The 26,972-nt window shown below is 48.2% G+C and overlaps 1 protein-coding gene across 1 annotated transcript in view; it reads left to right on the top strand.

The window, feature by feature from the left end:
* The first annotated feature begins 6,804 nt into the window (after positions 1-6,804).
* The window catches only part of PHF2 (PHD finger protein 2), a 95,310-nt gene continuing 75,142 nt past the window's right edge, over positions 6,805-26,972 (top strand). Inside the window, exon 1 of the mRNA XM_059072925.2 lies at positions 6,805-6,954. Within this exon, the coding sequence (XP_058928908.1) occupies positions 6,857-6,954 (98 nt within the window). The 5' untranslated portion in view covers positions 6,805-6,856. The remainder of the gene's footprint in view (positions 6,955-26,972) is intronic.

The following is a 26,972-nucleotide window of genomic DNA, read 5'->3' on the forward strand; positions in this document are numbered from 1 at the left end:
ATCAGAAAAACCCAGACGGCTTTCAAAGTTCCTGTGGCTTACTTTTCATTTCAATTGGTTCTGGTTCTGATCACCATGGTCCAAGTAGCCCAAGAAGCTCTTAGAATTTTCTTTGCATTCATCAGATGCATTCATCTGATACAAAAGCACACATCCAACCTTGAATTAGTATGTCCTTTCTGATATCTCCCCCCAAGACAGTTATTAGTTTTCTGTCTCCTGCTCTGGCATATGAGCTCCTTGGAGGTAGGAATGGTGTATGCCTTGTTCACTGCTATAACATCTGCAGTCATTGTGTGCCAACACGTTGGATAACTAGATTAAATGAACAAATTCTTAGAAACATACAACCTACCCAAACTGAATCATGAAGATATAGAACATCTCAATAGATCTATAACTATTTAGGAGATTGAATCAATAATAAAAAACCAAGAAAAGCCCAGGACCAGATAGCTGCACTGAATTCTACCACACATTTAAAGAAAAATTAACATCAATCCTGCTTAAACTCTTCCCAAAAACTGAAGAGGAGGGAATACTTCCTAATCCTTTCTATGAAGCCAGCATTACCCTGACAAAAGCCAGACAAAGATTCTACAAGAACAGAAAACTACAAAACAATATCCCTTATAAACACTGACGCAAAATCCTCAACAAAATACTAGGAAACCAAATTCAACAGCATATTAAAAGGATCATACACCCTAACCAAATGGGATTTATTTATGGGATGCAAGGATGGTTCAACATCCTTAAAATCAAGAAAAAAAAAACAATCAATGTAATACAGACCACATTAACAGAATAAAGGGGAAAACAATTATCATCTCAATTGATGCAGAAAAAGCATTTGACAAAATTCAACACTCTTTCATGATAAACAAACAAACAAAAAACTCTACAAACTAGGCTAGAAAGAAACTTCTTCAGTGTAGTAAAGGCCATATATGAAAAGCCCAAACCAAACATCATATTCAATGGTGAAAGACTAAAAAAAGCTTTTCCCTTAAGATCAGGGACAATAGAAAGACGCCCATTTCACCACTTCTATTCAGCGTGCTATTGGATGCTCTAGCCAGAGTAATTGGGCAAGAAAAATAAATTTAAAAAGCATTCAAATTAGAAAGGAAGAAGTAAAATTATTTCTGTTCATAGATAACATGATCTTATGTCATGTAAAATCATCAAGATTTGGTAACTCTAAAGATGCTACAAATAACTGTTAGAACTAAAAAACAAATTCAGCAAACATGCAAGATACTGAATCAACACACAAAAATCAGTTTTATTTCCATACACTAAGAGTGAACAATCCAAAAAGGAAATTAGGAACATAATTCCACATACAATAGCATCAAACAAAATACCTAGGAATAAACTTAGCCAAGGAGACGAAATACTTGTACACTGAAAACTTATATAAAACATTGCTGAAAGCAATTAAAGAAGTTACAAATAAATAGGAAGACATCCCATGTTAATGGATCAGAAGACTTACTGTTGTTAATATATCAATATTACCCAAAGTGATCTACAGATTCAACACAATCCTTGTCAAAATTCCAATAGCTCTTTGTGCAGAAATGGAGAGGACAATCCTCAAATTAATATGGAATTGTAAGGGGCCCAGAAGAGCAAAAACAATCTTGAAAAAGAAGAGCCAGGTTGGAGGTCTCACACTTCCTAATTTCAAAACTTACCACAAAGCTACAGTAATCAAAATAGTGTGGTACTGGCATAAAGATACATAAACAAACCAATGAAATACAACAGAGACCTCAGAAATAAACCCTTAGCCCATATGGTCAAATGATTTCTGACAAGGGTGCAATGACCATTCAGTGGGGAAAGGAGTGTCCTTTCAACAAATGGTGCTGGGAAAACTAGATAACCACCTACAAAAGAATTAAGTTGGACCCTTACCTCACACCCTATACAAAAATTAATTGAAAATGGATCAGTCTTAAACTTAAGAACTAAAACTACAAAACTCTTAGATGAAAATATACAGTGGAAAGCTTCATGACACTGGATTTAGCAATGTTTTCTTAGATATGACATCAAATACACAGGCAACAAAAGGAAAAAACAGATGAATTGGGCTTCATCAAAATTAAAAAACTGTGTGCATCAAAGGACATGATCAATCAAAATGGTGAAAAGACAACCCATGGAATGGGAGAAGATACTTTCAAATCATATATCTGAGAGGGGATTAATATCCAGACTACATAAAAAACTTCTACAACTCAACTAAAAGCAACCAACTCAAATAAAAAATGAGGAAAAGATGCAAATAGACATTTCTCCAAAGAAGGTATATAAATAGCCAATAAGCACATAAAAAGATGCTCAACATCACTAATCATTAGGGAAATGCAAATCAAGACCACAATGATCATGGAATTTCAGTAGAACCAAATTGTTGCCGTTAAAAACTATTATATTGAACTATACATTGAGAAATCAATCAAAATACTTACTTCAAAAAAACCCACAATGAGATACCACTTCCCACACATTAGGATGGCTATAAAAAAAATAAAAACAAACAAACAAAAAACAAATCCCAAACCAGAAAATAATGTGTTGATGAAGATGTGGATAAATTAGGACACTTGTGCACTGTTGTTGGAAATGTAAAATGCTGTAGCTACTGTGGAAAACAGTATGGTGGTTCCTCAAAAAGTTAAAAATAGAATTACCATATGATTCAGCAATTTCACTTCTGGGTATATACACAAAAGAAGTGAAAGTAGGGACTTGAACAGATATTTGTATACCCATACTCATGGTCAAATAGTGGGGACAACCCAAGTGTCCATCAACTGTAAGCAGATAAACCAAATGTGGCATAGCCATACAACGAAGTATCATTCGTTCTTAAAAAGGAAGGAAATTGACACATACTACACCATGAATGAACCTTGAGGACATTCTTCTAAGTGAAATAAGCATCACAAAAGAACAAATACTGTATGATGCCACTTATATGAGGTCCCTAGAGTAGTCAAATTCATAAAGACAGAAAGTAGAATGGTGGTTACCAGGAGCTGGAGGTAAGGGGTAATAGGGATTTAGGGTCAGAATTTCAGTTTGGAAAGATGAAAATAGTTGTAGAGATGGATGATGGTGATGGCTGCACAACATTGTAAATGTACTTAATGCTACAGAGCTGTACACTGACTAACAGTTAAAATGGTAAATTTTATGCTGTGTATGTTACCACAATTAAAAAAACCCCACAAAAGCCCTGTACCTGCAATTCAGTACACTTTGTTGAGTAGTAGGTGAGTGAATAAACACATACTGGAAGATGCTGCTTTTCCACTGGGTAATAAGGTGAATAAAACACATCATGTCCTCAGATGCTCACTTCAGGGTATGCAGCACTGCAGTCGTGCTTCACCAGAGTGCCAAGGTAGAGGGGCAGCACATGGCCTTGTAGTTTGGAAGCCCACCCCCCTCACCCCTACAGCATGCCAGGCTTCTTGGGGTGGATGGTGAGGTCTTGATGCTTGCACAGACACATGGGTGCTGTGCCCTGGGGAATGGGGCAAACTTGGGGGACGGATGCTGAGGTAAGGGGCAGACCACATACAGGGGCCACTGAGCTTAGCGTGGCAGAGTGCTAAGGCCACCCCTATTCCTTTCTGGGTCCTTGCAAGTAATTTCCCTTTGCTCTCCTTCCTCTACTCACCCCTTCTAGGCTTCTGCTTCCAGGTCACCTCAGGAGCTCTCCGCCTCTGCCCAGTCCTCAACCTGTGCCAGTTTCCCCAGGGCACTGTGGTACCTAGCCCACTATATGTGTTGCTGTCTCCCTTTATTGCCATATGAGCTCCACAACACTTGGGGCTGCTGAGTGCTCCATGGCTACAACACTGCTCAGCACACAGCAGATGTTCGATATATGTTGACGTAAACGAATGAGAGAGAGGGAGGACATAGAGATAAGGCAGGCTTTCTGATGGGGGATAAGAGGGAACTCATTGGGAGAAACCAAAGAGAGGAAGAGTCTGGGACCCGTATTGAGTTTTATTTTAGTCTGTAGCTGGCAGGCAGCCTTGGAAGAGCGTTGAGTAACAGGAAAGTATTTCAGTGGACACTTCCAGATGCAAGTGGACACAGCTCTAGACACGGGAGTCCTGGAGGGCAAGGAGTGGAGGTGGGTGGTTCAGGGTGGCCAGAGCCATCCCAGAGGTCAGCAGTGAAGGACTTGGGGTCAAGGATGGGCTCCCATGCCTAGTGTATGTGCTCAGGGTGCCCCGGGAGGTGACAGAGGGGTGGCAGTGCATGCTCAGGCCCTGGAGAAGTCTGGGTTCCTGGCTTGCTCCTTCCTCTCACTAGCCAGCTGACCTCCTCCATGAGGCATTCAACTGCTTTGGGCCTCAGTTTTCACTTCTGAAAAATGGCACCAGTACTATACCTCTCTCTGATACCTGTTTATATACCTATCTCTAAAGTGACAGCAGTAACACCTAAGGTGTCAATGTGAGTGCTGAGTACGTAATAATCACTACCCAGGGGGGTATGCTGATGCTTTATAAGCAGCTGGGTGAATTCTGGTCCATGTTTGAAGAACTAAGCACAGTGCACTGTACCTGGTAAGCATTTGACAAATGCTGGGTACCTACTATCATTATTTGTAAAATAGGAAATGGAAGTGACAGAGATGAGGACTGCCCACAGTCAAGTTGGTCTCCAGAAGTTTCTGGCTTCGACAGATGATAAGTGGGGGGATGTGGACACTGCTAGTTTAAGTGCTTCTGTACTGCCATGGGGGAAGGTAACTCAGCAGTGCCCAGGCCAGACTCTTCTGGGCCTCCTTGCAGACTTTGATCTACAGGCTGAGAACTGTTTATCCGCACCAATTCACATTAGGGTGTTAATTGTGGACAATGCTTAATAGTCACTCCCTTTCCACAGCCATCCAGGTTGTCACCAGGAGGAAAGACTCTGGAGGGGAGCGTGACAGCTAGAATTCAGGTTGGAAGACCTTGTGCTCCAGATCCTGGGCAGCTAACCAATGTGTGAGAGGGTGAGGGAGGGAGACAATCCCTTTCTCCCCACTTCCCCCTTCTCCATCTTCTTTTTCCCCACTCTCACATTGTCCCTCCCAGCTAAGGCCCTGCCCTGGTCACTGCTGAAGCTGCGGTTGAGGGGTCACCTGTAGAGGGAAGGTGGCTGACAATGTGAAGGCAGATTTTGACTCAACAGGAGGGAGAGCTGCCTACAAGTGGAGCAAATTGCCCTTAGCAGCTGTAGGCCTCGGCTGAGTACCTGTCAGGGACGCTTCTGTGAGGTGAGCTGGACCACGTTTCCTGCCCCAAGTCGGGAATTTTGTGCTTGTGGTGGCCAGCATCTCCTAGCACCATGCATATTTTGCTTAGGGAGGGTGGGGAAGACCAACAGAGTGAGGGAGCACGGACAGGTTCCTTACTCTGAATTAGGAGCCAGCTCTGTTCTAGCATCCTGAAATGATCACGGATGCCCAAAGGATGCAGCAGCTGGGTAGGGGGCAGGGGAGAGCCTCCTACAGAACGCCTTGGGAAAAGATCCCTCAGAGCCAGGCCCCCTCCCCCCTCACACTCAACAAAGACCCTGACCACCACAGGTGAGGAGGGAGGACACTTTAGGGCAAAGGATGCTGGGCCCAGAGCAACTGGGCACTGCAGCACCTCTCGGTTCCCCCTCCTCCTATATCCCTGTTGCCACCAGCAGAACTCAGCAATTTGGGACACAGACGGGAGGCCTGGGACCTGCTGTCCTCCCTGCATCTTAGGTCTCTCAGGCCTGGGGGCTCCCTCCAGGGCTCCTGGGCAGTTCAAATTCCAGGTAACTCCTTTCTCTTTACAGAGCTGACCCGTGCCAGCATGCTCCCGGGTCCCCTGAATTCTATCCTCCTCTGAGGACTGAGCATCAAGGGAAGTCCATAGATCGTGTGAGGGAGGGTGGGCTGTCCCCAGCCAGGAGTAAGGGGGAAAGGGAAGTTGTATTCCAGCCAGAAACTCAGTCGGTAAGGTAGGAGGGAGGAGGGAACAGGAGGAACCCCCCGCCCCTGGCTGCCCCCTGCTCCGCTGCTTATCAGATGAAACTTAGAGCCAAGTAGTTGCTCCTCGGCCTTCTTAACCAGGAAGGACATCGTCCTCCTCCTCGGGGTCTCACCTCACACCCAGAGGGTCTCCCAGACCTGCCTTCACCCTGCACCCTAAGTCCACCTTCTCCCCGGGGAATCCCCCTACCCACCTTCTTCCAGATGACAGTCTCCTAGCCCACCTTCTCCCCTGGAGGGGTGTCCCAGTCCACCTTCTCTCCCTGCAGGTCCCCCGACCCACCTTCTCCTGGCAGGTCCCCCGGTCCCTCTTCTCCCTCAGCAGTGTTCCCCCGGCCCACCTTCTCCCCCGGCGGGGTACCCCGGCCCGCCTTCCCCGCGGTCCCCGGCCCGCCTTCCCGCGGCGGGAGCGGCGGCCCAGGCTGGCGGGCGGAGGCGGCGCCACCCGGGGCGCTGACGTAGAGGCCGCTCGGCGGCCGGGGGTCCCTTCGGTGGGGCCGCGGCTCTCCGCCCGCCGCCCCCGCGCGTCCATTCCCTTTTGTGTCCCGCGCGCGGCCCGTCCCCCGCGCACACTCGCGCCCTGCGCCCCGCGGGCCGGCGGGCGGCTCCCGGCGCGGCCCTGCACCGCGCGGCCCGCTTTGTGTGGACGCGCCGGCCGGGTGCGCGCGGAGTGTAGTGCGCCCCCGGCCCCGTCCCCGGCCCCGGCCCCGGCCCCGGCCCAGGCCCCCGCCCGGCCCGGCCCGCCCGGCCCGACCCGGGAGCGCAGCGCGGGCCGAGGGGCGGGCGGGCGGCGCGGCGAACATGGCGACGGTGCCCGTGTACTGCGTCTGCCGGCTCCCCTACGATGTTACCCGCTTCATGATCGAGTGCGACGCCTGCAAGGACTGGTTCCACGGCAGGTGAGCGCGCAGCCGCCCGGCCCCGGCCCCGGCCCCCGGCCCCCGGCCTCTGCCCGGCCCGGTGAGCGCCCCGCAGGCCCCCGCCCGCCGCCTCCCGCCGGCCGCGCGCCCTTTTGTGCCCGGGGCGGGGGCCGGGGCCGGGCGGGCGCCCCTCGCCGCCGCCGCTCACAAAGCGGGCCCGCGGGGGGCCGCGGGTGGGGGCCGGGCCGGGAAGTTGGGGCGCCCGGCCGGCCGGGCCGCCTGACAGCGGGGCCGCGGAGGCCGGGCTCCCGAGGCCCAGGCCCCGCGCCCGCCGCCTCCCCCGCGAAGTTGCAGGAACTTTCCCTGCGCGGGCCCCGGAGAGGCGCGAGTGGCGGGTTCGGACGCCGGCGGGGCTGGGACGGACGTGGGGCCCGGCCAGGTGGCGGCCGACGCGCCCACCCTCCGCCGCGGCCCGGAGCTCCGGCACCTCGTCCGGGCGGGCAGGACCCCTGCCCGGCCCCAGCAGGGCTCCTGGACCCGGCCGGCCTGCATGTCCCTGGGCGGGAGTGCGGGTGACAGAATGGTGTCTCTGTGTGGGTGGGGGTGTTGTGACTTTGCCGCCTCCTCCCTGGCCATCACATTTCCCCATTCCCCCCCTCTCTGTTCTCAGACGCAGGCCCACCCTGGTTTTCACTTGACCTTATGCTCTCAGAGGAAGATGGGGTGGGGGGAGGTAAAGTTTGGCCTTTGCCTGTGACCATGACCTGGCCCTGTGCCGAGTTTTCAAAAGCCCGAGGCCCCTTCCCACTCAGAAGTAAGTGGAGGAGGAGGAAGAGGAGGTGATACTGGTGCCCAAACTGCTCCAACAGGTTCTCATGTGTTTGGGCCTCAGCGGACCGCCAGAGGCTGGCCCGGGGAGTGTGCTCTCCTATGCTCCAGTCTTAAACCCAGCAGGAGCAGGGCTGGGGGCAGGAGATGGGTGTGTGGTGGTAGGTGGTCCCTCAACCCCCAGAGAGGAGAGCCTCCCCCTGACTTTAACTGTGGATGGGCCAGTGGCCCTTAAACATGGACTGTGGTGTTTAGTCCTGCCAGTTTACATGTGGGGAGCCAGACAGCCAGATGTGACAGGGCTCGCTCAGGTTGATCGGCACCAGGCCTGATTCCCAGCTCAGCGCCTGTGACGGTGACCCCAGTGAGGATGGGTGGGACTCCATGGAACAGAGACTCCCACTGAAATCTCCTGGGCTTCCTGGGCTGGCTTCCTGTGGATGTCCAGGGCTGCAGAGACCCCACAGAGCAGAGGAGCCTGGAGTGTGAGCGCTGGGCTCTGCCCAGAACACTGCTACTATGCACACCCACACGTTGGCATCCTCTCAGAGTTCATGGCTGGATCAAGGGTGATCCTTGTGATCCTTCTTGGCTCCTCAATTCCAGAGATACTGAGAAGCGGGTCCTGAGTGCCCTGAAAGTGGTAGGGCCTCTCCCTCCTCCCCCCACCCCCACCGGGGGCCTGCAGAACTCCCTGGGTGCCCAGGCTGGGGGAGTGTGAGGACCTGGGAGGACCCTTGTCTGGCTGCCCAGGGGCCTTCTCCTCTGGGTGGGGAAGGCAAGACCAGTTCTGAGCTAGACTTTGAGAATGGAGGTAGGGGGTGGGAGGAGTGCAGGAGGTAGGGAGAGACCCAAGAATGCAGGGCAGGCAGGGGAACCGGGCTGAGGGCTGGCCTGAGGGGCTGGTGGCATTTGCTCCATTGGCTTAGGCAGAGGCAGGGAGAAAGATGTGTCCTGACACCTTAAGGGGGATGTTTTTGGGAGGTCTTATTTCTTTATTTTTCTTGTGAGGTCTTTGATTTGATCTGATATATGCACAGATCATTTTGATCAGCACAGATTCATTTCCACCTATGTGGGGTCGCCCTAGGGTCTGAAAGGGGCTGTGATTTCCCCCTGCCATGGGGCACATCTTCTCTGCATCTAATCAAGGGTCCCTTACGGAAGTGAGTGAGCCCTGAGGCCAGAACACCTCCTGTAGTCCTTAGTCCCCTGGGTGGCTCAGGGGAGGTGCTGTGATGGGGGAACACAGGTTGGGACCTTTGTGGGCGAGGCTGCATGCGGCCCTCACAGCCCTGGGCAAACCCCCCACCTCTCTTGGTGTGGCCCTTCTCCACTGTGACAGGAAGGTGTGTGACATGATCCACATGTTTCCAAATCTCCTGATATTCCTGGATGGATGGCCCTCCACTCTTTCCAGATGCATGTATCATCTGTGCTGTTGTTTACTTCATATTCAACAGCTCAGCTCACTTTTTAAAAGTTTGAATACTTTGTAACTTCTTATTTTGAGACCTAAAGAAGAGGTACAAGAAAGGTACAGTTTCCTTCTATCCCACACCCTGCCTCCCCTGAAGTTAACATCTTATCAAATTATGCTGGAAGCATGGAAACTGAGGCAGAAACACTAGGGCAGTACTGCTAACCAAACTCCAGGCCTCAGGCAGATTTATTTAGTTCTAGGACCCCATTTCAGTCTTGTGTCTCCTTACTCTCCTGAATCTTTCTTTTCCAAGGAAACTTCATATCATTCCCTGAAATAGAACATTAGTATAACTTGCCATAGACAGTATTTGTAAAAATAAATGTAACTGTGAAAGTTAACAGGCTCCCTCGTGTTCCACCTGTGACCCCTCACATCCCTACAATGCACCCCATTTTGGATGGATTGGAAGGGGGTCTCTGAGGTTACTTTCACTCACAGGGCCAACTCTTTGCTGGTAGGACCCTAGCAGCATCTCCGGCTGAGATCGTGGTCGGGGCAGTCCCCTTCTAGGGGAAGAACCTGCTCCCAGGATGTGTCCACCTCAGCAGGAAGCTTTGAGCAGCCTGACCACCCCTCCTGGCATTCTTTGGGGAGGTCTCTCCGCTGGACTGTGCTGGTACTCATTCAGCCAGGAAGTTAGGAGCTCGTGTTCCACCCCATCTTGACCATGGCTAGTCACTCCTGGGGCTGAGATACCTTGTCAGCCTAGTCTGCCTTCACTGGCACCTACTGTAGTGTCGCCTGGGAATTGGCTTTGACTAGGAAGGGATGGATTTTGCGGCTGGTTGTCTTCAGAGCTGTCTTATCTGTGTGTTTGATAGGGAAGCATGGCACTACTCGGGCATTGGGAAACTTCTTCCCCAACTAGGGTGCCACAAAGCCACTTAGGGACAAGAACTGGGGGGCTTCTCATGACTGTGTCTTCTGTCAGACCCCGTGTGTCCTTCCACCCCTGCCTGCGGCAAGGCATCTGACCATGGACCAGTCGCTCTAGTGAGTGACCTGGGCCTCTCACCTTGTCACCATCTTGGTGTGAAGAGTCTCTGTCTGTGGGAAATAGGAATGATTCTGTTAAAGTATCAGATATCCTGAAGCTTCCTGGCCCTCTTGAAGTTCCTGTTGTATTAAACTTGAAGGGTTTTTGGAAGCATAATCAGTAAAGTTGATTTTAAAGAGTTTGAAAGCTGAAGGTGCTGTACAAGTCCTTCAGTAGCAGAAGTTTCATTTATTCCTCAGTAAGTACTATGGGGTGCATGTTCTGTGTGGGGTGCAGTGCTGGCCCTGTGGGTTCCTGGGGTAACAAGGCAGCTCCCTTGCCTCTGAAAGGGTGTTTTCTATGGGAGTCAGACTTGTGGATCAGGAGTTCCATGTCAGCCTGGGGAGCTGTTTCAGAGCCCTGAGGAAGCACTGTTTGGGGCAAGGAAGCTGCATCAGGGACGGCCTGCAGGTGTGGCTAGGAGGCAGGAGCCACACTGGGGGCTCTGAGCAGAGCAGCAGTGAGAGGGGACTGAGGATTTGACAGGGTCCCTCTGGCTGCTGTGAGCACAGTTGGGGAAGAGGGTGGGGAGGGACAGGAGCCTTTGTCCAGGTGAGAGGTGACAGGCAGGACCTGGGGGTGGGGACTGGGGTGTGGAGAAGGGGTCGAATTCTGCAAGTACTCAAGAAAGGTGGGCTGACAAGACTTGCCTTGGTGTAGATCCCCTCTGATTCCTGTGTGTTTGTCCCTCCATCTGGGGTCTGCCTGCCCTCCTCTCCAGGGCCCTATCTCTGTGCCCATCATCCCCAGGCCTGGTTGGCCTTTGTGGGCTCTTGCTGTGTCTTTCACCCCACCCAGCCTTGAGCTTCCTGGGGCAAAGCCTCTTCCTGAGTCCTCGGCCCTCATGGCTGCTCAGTACCACAGAGTGAGACTGTTGGCTGGCTCTGTTGGCCAGCAAAGTGTGCGCACTTGGAGGGGAAGGAGGCCTGCCAGGGGGTCAGGCCTCAACGTCGCAATCTAGGTGATCAGAGCTGACAATTAAGCCTTCCAACCTGAGATCCCTTAATACTGGGGGAGGTGCCATTCACATGGCGATGGAGCTGTGATGTGTTTGACGTGGTTAGGAATAACGATTCGTCATTTTTAAATGAGGAATTCTCACTGTGTGGGTTTAAGAAGTTCCAGAGGAGGTTGGGGGAATGTTCTGCCAACTTACAGAGGGCAGAGCAGATGTCCCCTGTCCATTGATCCTTTCCAAATGAGATGAATCTCAAAGGAAGCGACTTGGAGCTCGTGGTAATCACCAGAATGTTTGCTTTTATTGAAATTACTGGCCCAGAAACGTGCTTGGTGTGAGCCTCTGCACTGCAGCCCACATTTATTTGGGGCTACTTTGGCTCAGGTGCGGCTGCAGTTGGCCTGAGATAGGGCAAAGATTTGGGGTACTTCATGTGGACCCTGCCACTGCTGGGTACCCAATCCTCTGGGGCCATCCCCTTGCCTCTGTGCTCGTGGCACCTGGCCATGTGGCAGGGCCTTTTTCAAAAAGAATGAGCATATTTGCTGTTGGGAGGGAGTATTGGCCAGAAAATAATGTTCCATGACAAAGTGTGCTAGAAGAATCTAACTCCTAAGATTCGGTAAAGCAAAGCCGTCAATTGACTTCTAAATGACTGATGTGACTAATAGCGCTGCAGGGCTCACACTCAGGCTAGCCTTTATGGCGTCAGGATTAGTTCACAGTTATCCTCTCTATTGGTTCTCACAGCTACCTGGGTGGTGGGCCAGGTGGGCCACCTTGTCCTCCCACTTCAAGCAGATGAGGGGGTCGTCTTGTCTCCTCACCTGCAGCAGGTGTACGTACCTCTGCCAGGTGCAGTGACAGAAGTGGCGTTTGGCATATTCTGGCTCAGGGTGCTGAAAACCCCATTACTGTCCACGGTTTTGAAATGCTATGTGGATGGAAACATCTTCTCAGCAGGAAGGCCACATCTGGTGCCAAGTAGGGAAGCTGGGCCCTCTGCAGCACCCTCTGTGTCTCAGGTGTGCCCAGTGTCCCGCTGGCTTCCCATTTAGAGTTGTGCCTCCATCCCTGCACCTCTCCTTCTCTGTCTCACTCCATTTCCATTCCCCTACTTCTGCCTGTCTTGGTTCTCAACTTTTTGGATTGGTGGGAAGTGAGTCTAACCGTGCTCTTTGGAATGGGGCTTGGCCCTCTGCTTCAGGGTGCAGGGTCTCTTCACTTCCACCCAAAGTGCTGGGTCATCTGTCGAAAAACATCTGTGGAAACCCTCTGCTTCAGGGTGCAGGGTCTCTTCACTTCCACCCAAAGTGCTGGGTCATCTGTGGAAAAACATCTGTGGAAAAACATAGAATTCCAGCCAGTGACTGGCTTTGACCTCAGAGCATAAGAACTGAAGGTCCCCTGGTGTTTGTCCAGGCAAATGGTGAAACCCGCCTTTCATCCTTTCTTTTTAAAATTTAGGGTGAAATTCACATACCATGAAATTAACCATTTTAAAGTACACAGTTAATAGCATTTAGTGCATTCAGAATGACTTGCAGCCATTATCTCTATCTAGTTCCTAAACATTTTCCTCACCTGAAAAGAAAACCCATTAAATAACTTCCCCATCCCTCCTCCTCTCAGCCCTGGACAACCACCCATCTGTTTTCTGTCCCTATGGATTTATCTATTCTGGACATTTCATATAAATGGATTCATACTATATGCAACATTTTGTGTCTGTCTTCTTTCACTTAGCATAATGTTTTTTAGGATCAACCATATTGTGGCATGTATCAGAACTTCACTGATTTTTTTGTGGCTGAATAATACTCCATTGTAAGGATATACCACAGTTTGTATATACATTCCTCTGTTTATGGATACTTGGGCTTTTTCCACTTATGGCTATTGTCAGTAGTGCTGCTGTGAACATTTGTGTACAAATATTTGTTTGAAGACCTGTTTTCAATTGTTTAGGGAATTGCTGGGTCATATAATTATTCTATGTTTAACTTTTTGAGTAACCAACAAACTTTCCCACAGCAGCTGCACCATTTTACATTCTTACTACCACTGCAGGAGCAATCTGATTTCTTCTCATCCTTATCAACACTTGTTGTTTTCTATTTTTAAAATTATGGGTGTCCTAGTGGGTGAGAGGTGGTATCTCAGTATGATTTTGTTTTGCATCTCTGTAATGGCTGATGATGTTGAGTATGTTTTCATGTGCTTGTTGTCCATTTGCATATCTTCTTTGGAGAAACGTCTGTTGAAACAGTTTGCCCATTTTAAAATTGGGTTCTTTTTTTATTTTTGAATTTTAAGTGTTCTTTATATATTCTGGACACTAGACCCTTATCAGATACAAAATTTGCACATATTTTTCTATTTTGTGGGTTGTCTTTTCACTTCTGTGGTAATGCCCATTGATGCACAAACATTTTTAATGTTTGTCTTTTTCTACTGTTGCTTATGCTTTTGGTGTTATATCTAAGAATCCATTGCCAAATCTGAGGTCATGAAGATTTACCCCTTTGATTTCTTCTAAGAGTTTTATAGTTTTAGCTCTTGTATTTGGTTTTTGACTCATTTTCAGTTAATTTTTATATAAGATTTGAAGTAGGGATCCAACTTCATTTGTTTGCATGTGGATATCCAGTTGTTCCAGAACCATTTGTTGAAAAGACTTTTCTTTCCCTATCGAAAGTCGTGGTAGCCTTGCTGAAAACCATTTGACCATATACATGAGGATTTAATTCTGGACACTGTTCCATTCCATTGGTCTGTATGTCTGTTCTTATGCCAGTACCACACTGTTTTGATTACTGTAGCTTTGTAGTAAGTTTTGAAATCAGGAAGTGTGAGACTTCCAACCTTGTTCTTTTAAAAAAATTATGTTGACTTTTTGGGGCTCCTTGCAATTCCATATGAATTTGAGGATTGGCTTCTCCATTTCTGAAAAAAGGGCTGTTGGAATTTCGACAGGGATTGCATTGAATCTGTAGATTGCTTTGGGTAGTATTGACATCTTAGTATTACATCTTCTGATTCATGAGCATGGGATGTCTTTCCATTTATTTATATTTAGGTATCCCCTGATTTCTTTCAGAAACGTTTTGTAGTTTTCAGTGTACAAGTTTTAAATTTTTTTTTTTTTTTTTTTTTGGCGGTACGCGGGCCTCTCACTGCCGTGGCCTCTCCCATCGCGGAGCAAAGGCTCCGGATGCGCAGGCTCAGCAGCCATGGCTCATGGGCCCAGCCGCTCCGTGGCACGTGGGATCTTCCCGGACCGGGGCACGAACCCGTGTCCCCTGCATCGGCAGGCGGATTCTCAACCACTGTGCCACCAGGGAAGCCCACCCTTAAATTCTTGATTTAGTTTATTCCTAGGTACTTAATTCCCTTGGATGCAATTGTAAGTGGGATTGTTTTTGTAATTTCCTTTTTGTATTGTTCACTGCTGGTGCTTTTACCCTTTTTATTTAAAAAATCACCTTTTAACATGTGGCAGCTGAATTTCCAGAACCAGACATGTGTGGGGTGTGGGTGTTCATGCATGTGCTGGGGTGTGCACACACTCAGCTGGGTGCCTGTGGATGTCCTGTGTCCAGAATGTGTCTGCATGCCCTGGGAGTGGTGCTGCTTTCCTTTTCAATCTTGTTTGTTGAGCCTTGCCTATGTCACATCCTGGGCTAGGCATTTTTCATATACATGTGTTGGGGGGCTCCTTCTTGTATTGTGTGTGGGTTGCCATGCAGGTCTCTATCTCCTTTACCCTGACTGTTGAGGAAGCTGCCACTGAGTAGATCAGGGCCCACTGTTGGGCATGTACTGCACTTGGCCTTGCTGAACTTCCCACTGCCCCTGAGAGCTTGGTGGTTGTGGGCTGTTCTGATTGGGAGGCAAGCAAACTGAGGCTGGAGAAATCACCTCCCCAAGGTCAACACTACAACATGATAGGCTGGGACAGCAGCAGTGTATCTGTCCTGGAGCTCCCCCTACCAGCGCCCCTTCATTGATGTTAATGATGGGGGACAGTGCCCAGGATCCCAGAAGGCAGGAGGTACCAGGGAATGCAAACCTGTAGGATGGGTCAGCACTGCTCCTTGGGTTGATCAGGACATGAGGGCAGTGAACAAGCCCCTGGGATGGTAGCCCAAGCTGCTGACTAAACTGTGAGCCTTATGCTGGGGTGGGCCAAATGCCTAGGAAGCTTTGGGCACAGTCTCTGGCCTGGGTCCTTCAAGTGTGGTGCCATTTTCTGCTTCACACAGAAGTGCAGAGTGGAACTCATTTCTGCTTGTGCCCTACACACCGTGGGCTGGGCACAGGTCCCATGGTGCCGGTTAAGTGTGAATGGCAGGATGGGTTTTGGAGAGAGCCCTGGGGCCAGGTCTGAGCTCACAGATACCTACCCTTGGGACAGCCAGACTTGGGCTGGCAATCCCAGACTGATGTACAACCAGCCCAGCTACACGAACTCTGATACTTGAAAATCTTCTTGTAACTTTGTGACTTTGCCTCTCATTTTATCCATCCCCTTAGAACTACCCCGGAGTCAGAGTCTGAATGTGAATTTCAGGGAAGTTGGGCTAGGTGGGAAGGGCAGTGAGAAAGTGCTTTCTGGGGACATGAGCGTGTCCCAGTGAGGCACAGGACCCTTCCCTGCCCAGACCCCATCTCACCACCCTCCTGGGCTGACTTGCCATCAGCTGGAGAGATGACACAGATTTAGGGGTTCAGCCCCCATTTCCTGCAGAAGAGACTGAGGCCTGGTGCAGCATGACTTTTGGCACCCTGGAATAATCAAGAAACTGCAGCCTGATCTAGTGTGCCTCCCAGATGAACAATGCCCAGGGAGGTGTGCAGCGAGCTCCCCAGGAGAGCTCCCCAAACCCTGTGGGGAGGGGGATCCCTCAGCACTGCATGGGGCAACACAGTGGGTGTGCATCAGAGCTTGGGGTGGGTTCTCACTAAACATCCTTCTGCTGACATTTGCAAAACTCCAGGATTAGTTGCCATTGGTGCTTGTGGAGTTTCTTTCCTGGAAAGTCTAACATAACTATGGCTAATCTCCAGGCTGTTTTGGAGCTATAGCTCGTAAAAAAAAAGGGGCACCTGGGACGGTGAGGGGTGTTTCTTGCCTCTTGTTTGCTCCCAGCAAGAGATGCTTTCTGTCAACACCTCGTTCTTTCAGCAGCTCCCCAAGGACACTAGACTTGGGTCTGCTTAGGAGACTGGCTCGGAGAGAACCAGCAGCTGGCCTGGGTCACCGGCTGATAAGTAGCACATGCGGCTTTGCCACTTTGACTTCCCCTTGGCAAGTTCGAAGTCTGCCAAGCACTGCTCTTTCCCCGTAGTCCACCCATGCTGTTGGAAGGTGGAAGTCTTAGCTGCTGTTCGACCTCGTGGTTCTCATGGTACCGTGTTGTCATGGTGACCTTTCGATCCCAGTCTGGGTGCTTGTGTAGCCGGCCCCCATCTGATCCCGGGGTACTGCCCCTGGGCCTCTCCAGCATCCCCCTCAGCAACCTGGACCCCTGTCTGCCAGGGCGCCTGCCACCTGCCCACTGTACTAGCATCAGGCATTTGCATTTCAGTCCCTGGCTCCAGATGTGGAGGTGGACAGGTAAACCTGGGGTGGCTCACTAAGTGAGGGTGGGGCATCTTTGTGAGTCTAGGGGTCGGGTCATATCAGCCCCCCGTTCACTGAGCCACAGCTAGGTGTGGGACTAGGGCTCTGAGGACCTTTTACCTGGGTTCTGCCCCAAAAGACAGGTACAAATGCTTTTCCCCTGTGTCCTCAGCCCAGTTCTGCCCAATGTGTGCTGTGTGGCCCTCTCCTGGCCTTGAGATGTCCCCTCCCAAGTCCCACAGCCACTCCCCCCCAACCCCGACTCTCTAAAATCCCTATGGGGCCTGAAGGTAATGCTGGGCAAAAGTGAGGGAAAGACCCTGGAGCAGGGAGCCATGAAGCCACTTTCCCAGGCCCCCCCCATGCCATGTCCCAGTCCTGCCCATCCCGTGCCCTTCTCCAGCTCCACAGGGCATATGGTTCCTTTCCGTTCATCCACAGATGATGTGACCCTCTGGAATAGAAGGTGGGTGTTGGTGGGACCAGAGAGCACCACATGGCTCTGCTCATCCTTGCACTCAGCGGCTGAACTCCAGGGGTGCAGCCCTGCGTGATCCTTCTACAGAGCAGCCGTCCCAGCCTCAGGACTGTGAAAAAACCAAGTGCTGAATTGAAGCTTGGAGAAGGAGGAAAGCAGATTTGCATTCAATTTGAGAAAGAAACTTTTTAATAATTGAAACTGGCCCCAGCCAGACTGGACACGTCCGGGGAAATAGTGTGTACGTTAGAGTAGGGTTTCTGAGCCTGGGCTCTGTGGACATTGGGGCCAGAAAATTCTTTGCTGTACAGGATGTGGAGCAGTATCCCTGGCTTCTGCCTACTAATCCAGTAGCACCCGCCCCCCAAGCTGTGACAGCAAAAGTGCCTCCAGGCATGGCTGATGTCCCTTGAGGGACACAGTTGCTGCCAGTTGAGGGCAAGAGGGGACTGAACTTCTGCAGAAACATATTCACCTTTATTGGGTAGAAAATGGAGCTTCTGACCCCTTTTCTTTTCTTTTCTTATGTTTATTGTGATAAGGAATAACTGCATTTATTCACTTAAAAATAGTTAATTGATAAAATTTGCAAACGGGAACACTAGGACATGGGTTTTTAAAAAGGAGTATGAAAGAATATGTAGTGAAAAGCTGTCTTCTCACCAGAACCAACTCGATAGCAGCCCCTTAGGAAAAACTGCAGAGAGATTTCTGTCTATACAATGTCTGTGTCAGGCAGCCACCCCCTCTCTCTTTTCTCAGGCACATAGGCACACAGACACACATTGCGGGCATGGCTCTGCCTGGGACATGGTTCTCAGACAGGGCTCTGTTGTGTGGGCTGTGCTCAGGGATGCGTTTTCCCCGTCTCCTCTGGCCTGGTTGGCGTTAAGCTTGTTTCTCATCTGGAGCAACTGCAGTTTTGCACAGGGAGCATCCTGGTACATACGGTTACGTGTGCATATGTGCAAATTTATCTTTTGGATAAATTCCAAGACATAAAGGTGCTGAGCTGAAGGGAAGCATTTCAGGTTTTAAAATCGCCAGATAGGTTGTACAGATTTCTCTACACACTGGCAGCACATTTTCTGAACTTTTTGATCTTTTGTCAGTCTGGAAAGTGAAAAATTGTATCTCACTATAGTGCAGTTTTTATATTATATATTATTATATTATTATTTCAGTTTGTAGTTGTCTAATTATTAAGCTCGCTCACTTTTAAATCCTTTTCTCCCTACAATTGTAGGATTTTGTAAGTGGCCCAGATGCTTTCTAATAAAGACAAAAAGAGCAGGTTGAATCTGAGAAGTGAAATGAGAGGCAGCCTTCCTCTGATGGGTCAGGGCAGAGGGGGGGCACTCCCATCCTCTCCCTCCTCCTGCTCCAGCAGTGCTCTGAGCCCCTGCAAACCTCCAGGGCTGGCAGAGGGTGAAAGCTCACTTGTTTGCTAAATATCCCCTCTCCCTTCCTTTTGATTCCTATTGTGAAGTCAGCCTCATTTGCTTTTATTTTCTTCATAAGCTTTTATTTTAGACTTGTTTTAGGTTTATAGAAAAGTCACAGCCATGGTAGAGTTTGTGCATGCCCCGGCTCAGTTTACCTGATTGTTAGCATTTCACATCACTTCCATACCCTGGTCACAGCGCAGGAGTCCATGTTGCTTCATTGCCATGCACTTCCTACTCCTAGTCCTCCCCACAGAGCCAGGTTTACTGGGGGCCTTGCACACCCACCTGCTCTAGTTGTGGTGGCTTCTTGGACCCCTTTGTCCTCTGATCCTGACCCTGAAGATCTTTCAGGGTTTGTGTACCTTTGAGGAGCCATGCCTCCAGCTCGTGAGTCCTCCCCCCAGGTGCCTTCACACATCCCTGAACCTAGGACCCCAGCCCTAGTGAGGGCACCCTGACAACTTGCAGGGCTACCTGTGACCCTGTGAGGGAGCTGAGTGTCACTCAGCAGCCCTGCGGTGGTCCCTGAAACATGGACATAGGGCGCTCTCCACGTGGTCCTGATCACAAGGGCTACCGTTTAGGATCATGGTGCTGTTCCCCTTTCACAGTTTCTTCTAGATCTCAGACTTGTATTGTTTTATTATATTTGAAACTACTCTTTGGAAAAGAAAGATGTAATTAGAGTGCTTTTTGCACTGCCTCTCTGAAAAGCTGACTAAGAGAGCCATTCCCCCCCTCCCCCACTCATGCTCTGCCTTAGGGGCCAACATTACCACCATCCAGTTGAATGGCTCCTGCCATCCGAACACACCACTGGAATAGGATGTGTGAGTTGGGCCTCCCAGGGAGGACTTGGTCCAAGCCCCTCTTTCACAAACGAGAAACAGAGGCTGCCCAGCCGTCTGTGTCCTTTCTCAGCCTGGTGCTCTTTCCAGACCCTGGGGTGTTCCCCACAGGTGGGCTGGAGCCCTCTTGGTTGGTCTGCCTTTGGGGAAGCCCCCCTGCCCCCAGTCCTGAGCAGCACACGTTTGAGTGCGGGAAGCCGTGTGCCTCCTGTGATTCGGTGAGTGACGACTGTCAGCCCCCATTCCAGAACACCTGGCTGTGTGGCTGGGCTGCCTGTCTGCAGTGGGAGGCTGTGACCAGCTGGCCTTGAGGTTCTGGGGTCAGGAGGAGGTGGCCTGATGCCTGTCCTGGTAGAGGCCTGCCCCGCTCTGGGGTCATCCTGCTGGGGCCTCCCTTCCCTGCCTGCCCATTTGCCTTTTCCGCAGGACCTCTGTGTCACCCAGGCGGCCTGGCCAGCTCTCCAAGGTCCCTTGTTGGAACCAAGGATCAGGATCCAGCCCATCTTCAGCTGCCCTCAGAGCTGGCCACTGGAGACCTGAGGGATGGCAGAGCTGGGCCTGGTTGTCTCCTTGCCACTTCCCTCCCAACACTCCGGGATTCCAGGATTCAGATTCATTTTAAACTCTTGGGGGAATCCCTTCGCAGAGGGTCCCTGTGATGAGGCAGCTGGTCTGGATGATGGCACATGGTCACAGAGCCTTGTTGTACTAGCGTGTCCTCCTCTGGGAGCACGCAGTCACCTCCCGGCACCAGCCTGTTCACCGTGATCTGCACACACTGTCAGTGAAGGAAAAGGCTCTTGGTGAGGTCACCCAGCAACACTTGGCAGCTTGCCATTCTTATCCGTCTCTTGGCAAGAGAATCCTTCAAGGCCTTACCGGAAGTGTCCTGTCTGTCGGGGGGAACTATGGACAAGGCCTAATGCTATGCTTGCGGTTATCTGTCAGTGTGAGTGTCCCTGGGATGGACGGAGGGCTCTGGTGCCCTCTGCACAGTGAGGTCCAAGGTATGTGTGTGCCTCATCTTGTCCTCAGGACCCGCTGCATGAGGCAGGCGAGGTCCCTGATTTAGGGATGGCAACATTGATGCTCAGTGTTCCCAACACACCACTAGGTTGGAGGTGATTAAGCACAGCCAGTGTCCTTTCACCATGCTCACTGCCCACTGGTCATGCTGGCTGCTGTTGAAGTGTGCCTTGAGGCCCAGCTTGTACCAACCTAGCCTCATGGCCCCGGTCTCCTCTGGGATAGGGTCCATCAAAAGGCACTCACCTCAGTGGGCCGCAGCACATGTCTGCTCCAGGCCCTACACCTTGCATTTGTGCCTTCTGGGAGTCTGGGGAAAGGGCCTGCTGGAGCCCATCCAGGTTTCAATATCCTGATCTTTGCTTTTCTTGTCCTTTATGGTTAAAAAAGAAAAAAAAAAAAAGATAAAGAACAGATACTAGAATGTTCCAGCAGGATAGGATCCTGCAGCACACCAGTCACTCCTCCCTCCAGATATAGCAGCAATGGGGACCACAGCCTTCCCTTCATTCTGGGCTGCCCCCTGTAGGGTCACAGCACAGAGTTTGTTCCCAGGCCCCACCCCTAAACACCCCCCAAGTTGATGCCCTCAGGGGTGTGGTAGGGGCTGAGGACAGGGGCCTCACCTCTCTTAGTCTATAGTGGTTTTTCTGTTAACATGACCTTGGCTTGCATTTGCTCTCAGGTGAAATTTGTCTTCCCAGCCACCTTGTGAGTCTCTGAGGGTTTTATCCAGATGGAAGGCTGTAATTCCCAGAGCTTCCTGACAGAGGTATTTGCTCTATAACTGCATACAGTTGGTTTCCCTAGAAACTGCTGGAATAAATACTCCAAAACCCGCTTCTGATTTTTAAAGAGACCATGCCATTTATCTGGAATATCTATTAAAAATCCATTGGAACAGGGTTAAAAACATATAAAGAAATATTTTGAATATTCATTTAATATATCAAGGATTCTAGGCTCTTAGATGATAGAATTGAGGGGAGGATTAAGTAAATTATAATGTACTCACAATAGGAAATTATTCAGTCATCAACAGTGACGTTTACGACAAGATTTCAAAGATAAGAGAAAATGTTTATGCTATAATGTTAAATGGGAAAAACCCCCAAGATTCTACGTTGTCTACATAGGATGTTAGTTGGTGTGAATCAGTTAAAACAGAAGACATGCTGGAAGCAAATGTTAGAGGGTTGAGAGTGGTTTTTTCCTGTTGCTTTCATACTTATCTCCACTTTCCAACTTGTTTTCCAGGAGCATAAAATCACTTTTATAATCAGAAATAAAATAAGCATGAAAATAAGATTTCAGAGTACAGAGGTCATCCTGCCCTGCCTCTCATTTCACAGATTTTGCAGACTACAGGTTTTATAGACACTTGGGCTTGAGTGTCTCCCACTGCACAGCCGCCTGGAGGCAAGGGTGAGGGGATGCTTTCTTTAGGACCCTTGACTCTAAAGGCCCTTCTGGCAACCCCTCTTCAGATGTGACTCCCCAACCTCAATAATGCACACTAGCCTAGCCTGCAGCCTGTCTTCTGAGGAGGGGCTCCGTCAGCCACCCAACAGCCCCATCTGCCCGAAGCATCTTTCTGCAAGTGGAGCTTTAAGTACCATAGGACCCTATCCAGTCAGAGGCCCCCTTTGGGATCATTCCCAGGGATGAGGCCTCAGGCTAATGGGTTGAGGTTGGCTCCCCCGCTCCCACCTAACTAGGAGCAGTGACTGGGGCCCCATGACCACTTCCCAGAGCAGCAGGACCATCCTGTCACCAGCTACTCTCATGCCGGAGTGTCCCACCCTAGGTGGGGACCAAAGCATATGGCCAGCTTTGGAGGACAGAGCCTGTAAGCCAAGCTCCTTCAAGTCTGTCCTCACATTTCTCTCCTGCAGACTGGCAGCTAAGCCCCAGGTTAACTGCATTCCACATGAGGGAAGACAAGTGAGGCCACAGTGCCACAAAATGTGTGGTTTGCAAGGCTGATGGGACTGTGACACAAGAGGGGGCCCTTGGGAAGATCCCAGCAGACACCAGCCTTACCAGACATGCTGAAGGCACAGGGCAGCATAGGTTAGTTCCAGTCTGAGAAGCTAAACACTGCTGTATAAACGGGGAGTCCTCCTTCACAGAGCTTTAAACCATTACTTACAGATACCAAATGATTACTCAAATACACTTGGATACTTACAGATACTAAATTATTATTTACAGATGCTCCACCTAAAGATAAAGAGTAGAGTAACCTAAGGCCAAAAATATGAGGAGCCACTTCCAATCGGATCTTCTTTAGGAATGACAGCAAAGAATTCTGAAAATACAATGTAAGCCTTGAGAGATTTAGGATTTGGTGTCACAGAAAATATTTCCTGACCACATTCATTGTGTGACCATTCATTTTCAAAATGCTCATTCTGGTGACGCTGGGTCTGAGGATGGAGAGAACTATTCAGAAAACTGTAATTTCTCCTTGAGTCAGACTGGCCATGTGGCTGACAGGTCTTGGTGCTCTGGCTGGGTGTCAGGCCTGAGACTCTGAGGTGGGAGAGCCAAGTTCAGGACATTGGTCCACCAGAGACCTCCCGGCCCCACGTAATATCAAACAGCAAAAGCTCTCCGAGGGATCTCCATCTCAATGCTAAGACACAGCTCCACTCAATGACCAGCAAGCTACAGTGCTGAACACCCCATGCCAAACAACTAGCAAGACAGGAACACAACCACACCCATTAGGAGAGAGGCTGACTAAAATCATAGTAAGTTCACAAACACCCCAAAACACACCACCAGACGCAGTCCTGCCCACCAGAAAGACAAGATCCAGCCTCATCCACCAGAACACAGGCACTAGTCCCCTCCACCAGGAAGCCTACACAACCCACTGAACAAACCTTACCCCCTGGGGGCAGACACCAAAAACAGTGGGAACTACAAACCTGCAACCTGCGAAAAGGAGACCCCAAACACAGTAAGTTAAGCAAAATGAGAAGACAGAAAAATGCACAGCAGATGAAAGAGCAAGGTAAAAACCCACCAGACTAAACAAATGAAGAGGAAATAGGCAGTCTACCTGAAAAAGAATTCAGAGTAATGATAGTAAAGATGATCCAAAATCTTGGAAATAGAATGGAGAATACAAGAAAAGTTTAACAAGAATCTAGAAGAACTAAAGAGCAAAGCAACGGTGATGACCAACACAAGATATGAAATTAAAAATTCTCTAGAAGGAATTAATAGCAGAATAACTGAGGCAGAAGAACGGATAAATGACCTGGAAGATAAAATAGTGGAAATAACTACTGCAGAGCAGAATAAAGAAAAAAGAATGAAAAGAAATGAGGACAGTTTTAGAGACCTCAGGGACAACATTAAATATACCAACATTCGAATTATGGGGGTACAAGAAGAAGAAGAGAAAAGAACAGGTCCGAGAATATATTTGAAGAGATTATGGTTGAAAACTTCCCTAATATGGGAAAGGAAATAGTCAATCAAGTCCAGGAAGTGCAAAGAGTCCCATACAGGATAAATCCAAGGAGAAACACGTCTAGACAAATATTAATCAAACTATCAAAAATTAAATACAAAGAAAAAATATTAAAAGCAGCAAGGGAAAAGCAACAAATAACATACAAGCGAATCCCTGTAAAGTTAACAGCCGATCTTTCAGCAGAAACTCTGCAAGCCAGAAGGGAGTGGCAGGACATATTTAAAGTGATGAAAGGGAAAAACCTACAACCAAGATTACTCTGCCCAGCAAGGATCTCATTCAGATTTGACAGAGAAATTAAAACCTTTACAGACAAGCAAAAGCTAAGAGAATTCAGCACCACCAAACCAGCTTGACAACAAATGCTAAAAGAACTTCTCTAGGCAGGAAACACAAGAGATGGAAAAGACCTACAATAACAAACCCCAAACAATTAAGAAAATGGTAATAGGAACATACATATCGATAATTACCTTAAATGTAAATGGATTAAATGCTCCAACCAAAAGACATAGACTGACGGAATCGGTAGAAAAACAAGACCCGTATATATGCTATCTACAAGAGACCCACTTCAGACCTAGGGACACATACAAACTGAAAGTGAGGGGATAGAAAAAGATATTCCATGCAAATGGAAATCAAAAGAAAGCTGGAGTAGGAATTCTCATATGAGACAAAATAGACTTTAAAATAAAGACTATTACAAGAGACAAAGAAGGATGCTACATAATGATCCAGGGATCAATCCTAGAAGAAGATATAACAATTGTAAATATTTATGCACTCAAGATAGGAGCACCTCAATACATAAGGCAAATGCTAACAGCCATAAAAGGGCAAATCAACAGTAACACAATCATAGTAGGGGACTTTAACACTCCACTTTCACCAATGGACAGATCATCCAAAATGAAAATAAATAAGGAAACATAAGTTTTAAATGATACATTAAACAAGATGGACTTAATTGATATTTATAGGACATTCCATCCAAAAACAAAAGAATACATTTTCTTCTGAAGTGCTCATGCAACAGTCTCCAGGATAGATCATATCTTGGGTCACAAATCTAGCCTTGGTAAATTTAAAGAAATTGAAATCGTATCAAGTATCTTTTCCAACCACAGTGCTATGAGATTAGATATAAATAACAGGAAAAAAAATGGAAAAAATACACATGGAGTCTAAACAATATGCTACTAAATAACGAAGAGATCACTGACGAAATCAAAGAGGAAATCAAAAACTACCTAGAAACAAATGACAATGAATACACAACGACCCAAAACCTATGGGATGCAGCAAAAGCAGTTCTAAGAGGGAAGTTTATAGCAGTACAATCCTACCTCAAGAAACAGGAAACATCTCAAACAACCTAACCTTACACCTAAAGCAATTAGAGAAAGAAGAACAAAAAAACCCCAAAGTTAGCAGAAGGAAAGAAATCATAAAGATCAGGTCAGAAATAAAAGAAAATGAAGGAAACAGTAGCAAAGATTAATAAAACTAATAGCTTGTTCTTTGAGAAGGTAAACAAAATTGATAAACCATTAGCCAGACTCAGCAAGAAAAAAAGGGAGAAGACTCAAATCAACAGAATTAGAAATGAAAAAGGAGAAATAACAACTGACACTGCAGAAATGCAAAGGATTATGAGAGATTACTATAAGCAACTCTATGCCAATAAAATGGACAACCTGGAAGGAATGGCCAAATTCTTAGAAAAGCACAACCTTCCAAGACTGAACCAGGAGGAAATAGAAAATATAAACAGATCAATCACAAGCACTGAAATTGAAACTGTGATTAAAACTCTTCCAACAAGCAAAAGCCCAGGACCAGATGGCTTCACAGGCGAATTCTATCAAACACTTAGAGAACAGCTAACACCTATCCTTCTCAAACTCTTTCAAAATATAGCAGAGGGAGGGACACTCCCAAACTCATTCTAGGAGGCCACCATCACACTGATACCAAAACCAGAACAAAGATGTCACAAAAAAAGAAAACTACAGGCCAATGTCACTGATCAACATAGAAGCGAAAATCCTCCACAAAATACTAGCAAACAGAATCCACCAGCACATTAAATGGATCATATATCATGATCAAGTGGGGTTTATCCCAGCAATGCAAGGATTCTTCAATATGCACAAATCAATCAATGTGATAAACCATATTAACAGATTGAAAGATAAGCCCATATGATAATCTCAATAGATGCAGAAAAAACTTTTGGCAAAATTCAACACCCATTTATGGTAAAAACTCTCCAGAAAGTAGGCATAGAGGGAACCTACTTCAACATAATAGAGGCCATATATGACAAACCCACAGCCAACATCATTCTTAATGGAGAAAAACTGAAAGCATTTCCTCTAAGATGAGGAAAAAGACAAGGATGTCCACTCTCGCCACTTTTATTCAACATAGTTTTGGAAGTTTTAGCCACAGCCATGAGAGACGAAAAAGAAATAAAAGGAATCCAAATTGGAAAAGACGGGGTAAAACTGTCACTGTTTGCAGATGACATGATAGTATACATAGAGAATCCCAAAGATGCTACGAGAAAACTACTAGAGCTAATCAATGAATTTGGTAAAGTAGCAGGATACAAAATTAATGCACAGACATCTCTGGCATTCCTATACACTAATGATGAAAAATCTGAAAGAGAAATTAAGGAAACACTCCCATTTACCACTGCAACAAAAACAATAAAATACCTAGGAATAAACCTACGTAAGGAGACAAAAGACCTGTATGCAGAAAATTATAAGACACTGATGAAAGAAATTAAAGATGATACAAATAGATGGAGAGATATACC

This window comes from Kogia breviceps, chromosome 8 (assembly GCF_026419965.1).
Source record: "Kogia breviceps isolate mKogBre1 chromosome 8, mKogBre1 haplotype 1, whole genome shotgun sequence".
Classification (NCBI taxonomy): Eukaryota; Metazoa; Chordata; class Mammalia; order Artiodactyla; family Physeteridae; genus Kogia; species Kogia breviceps.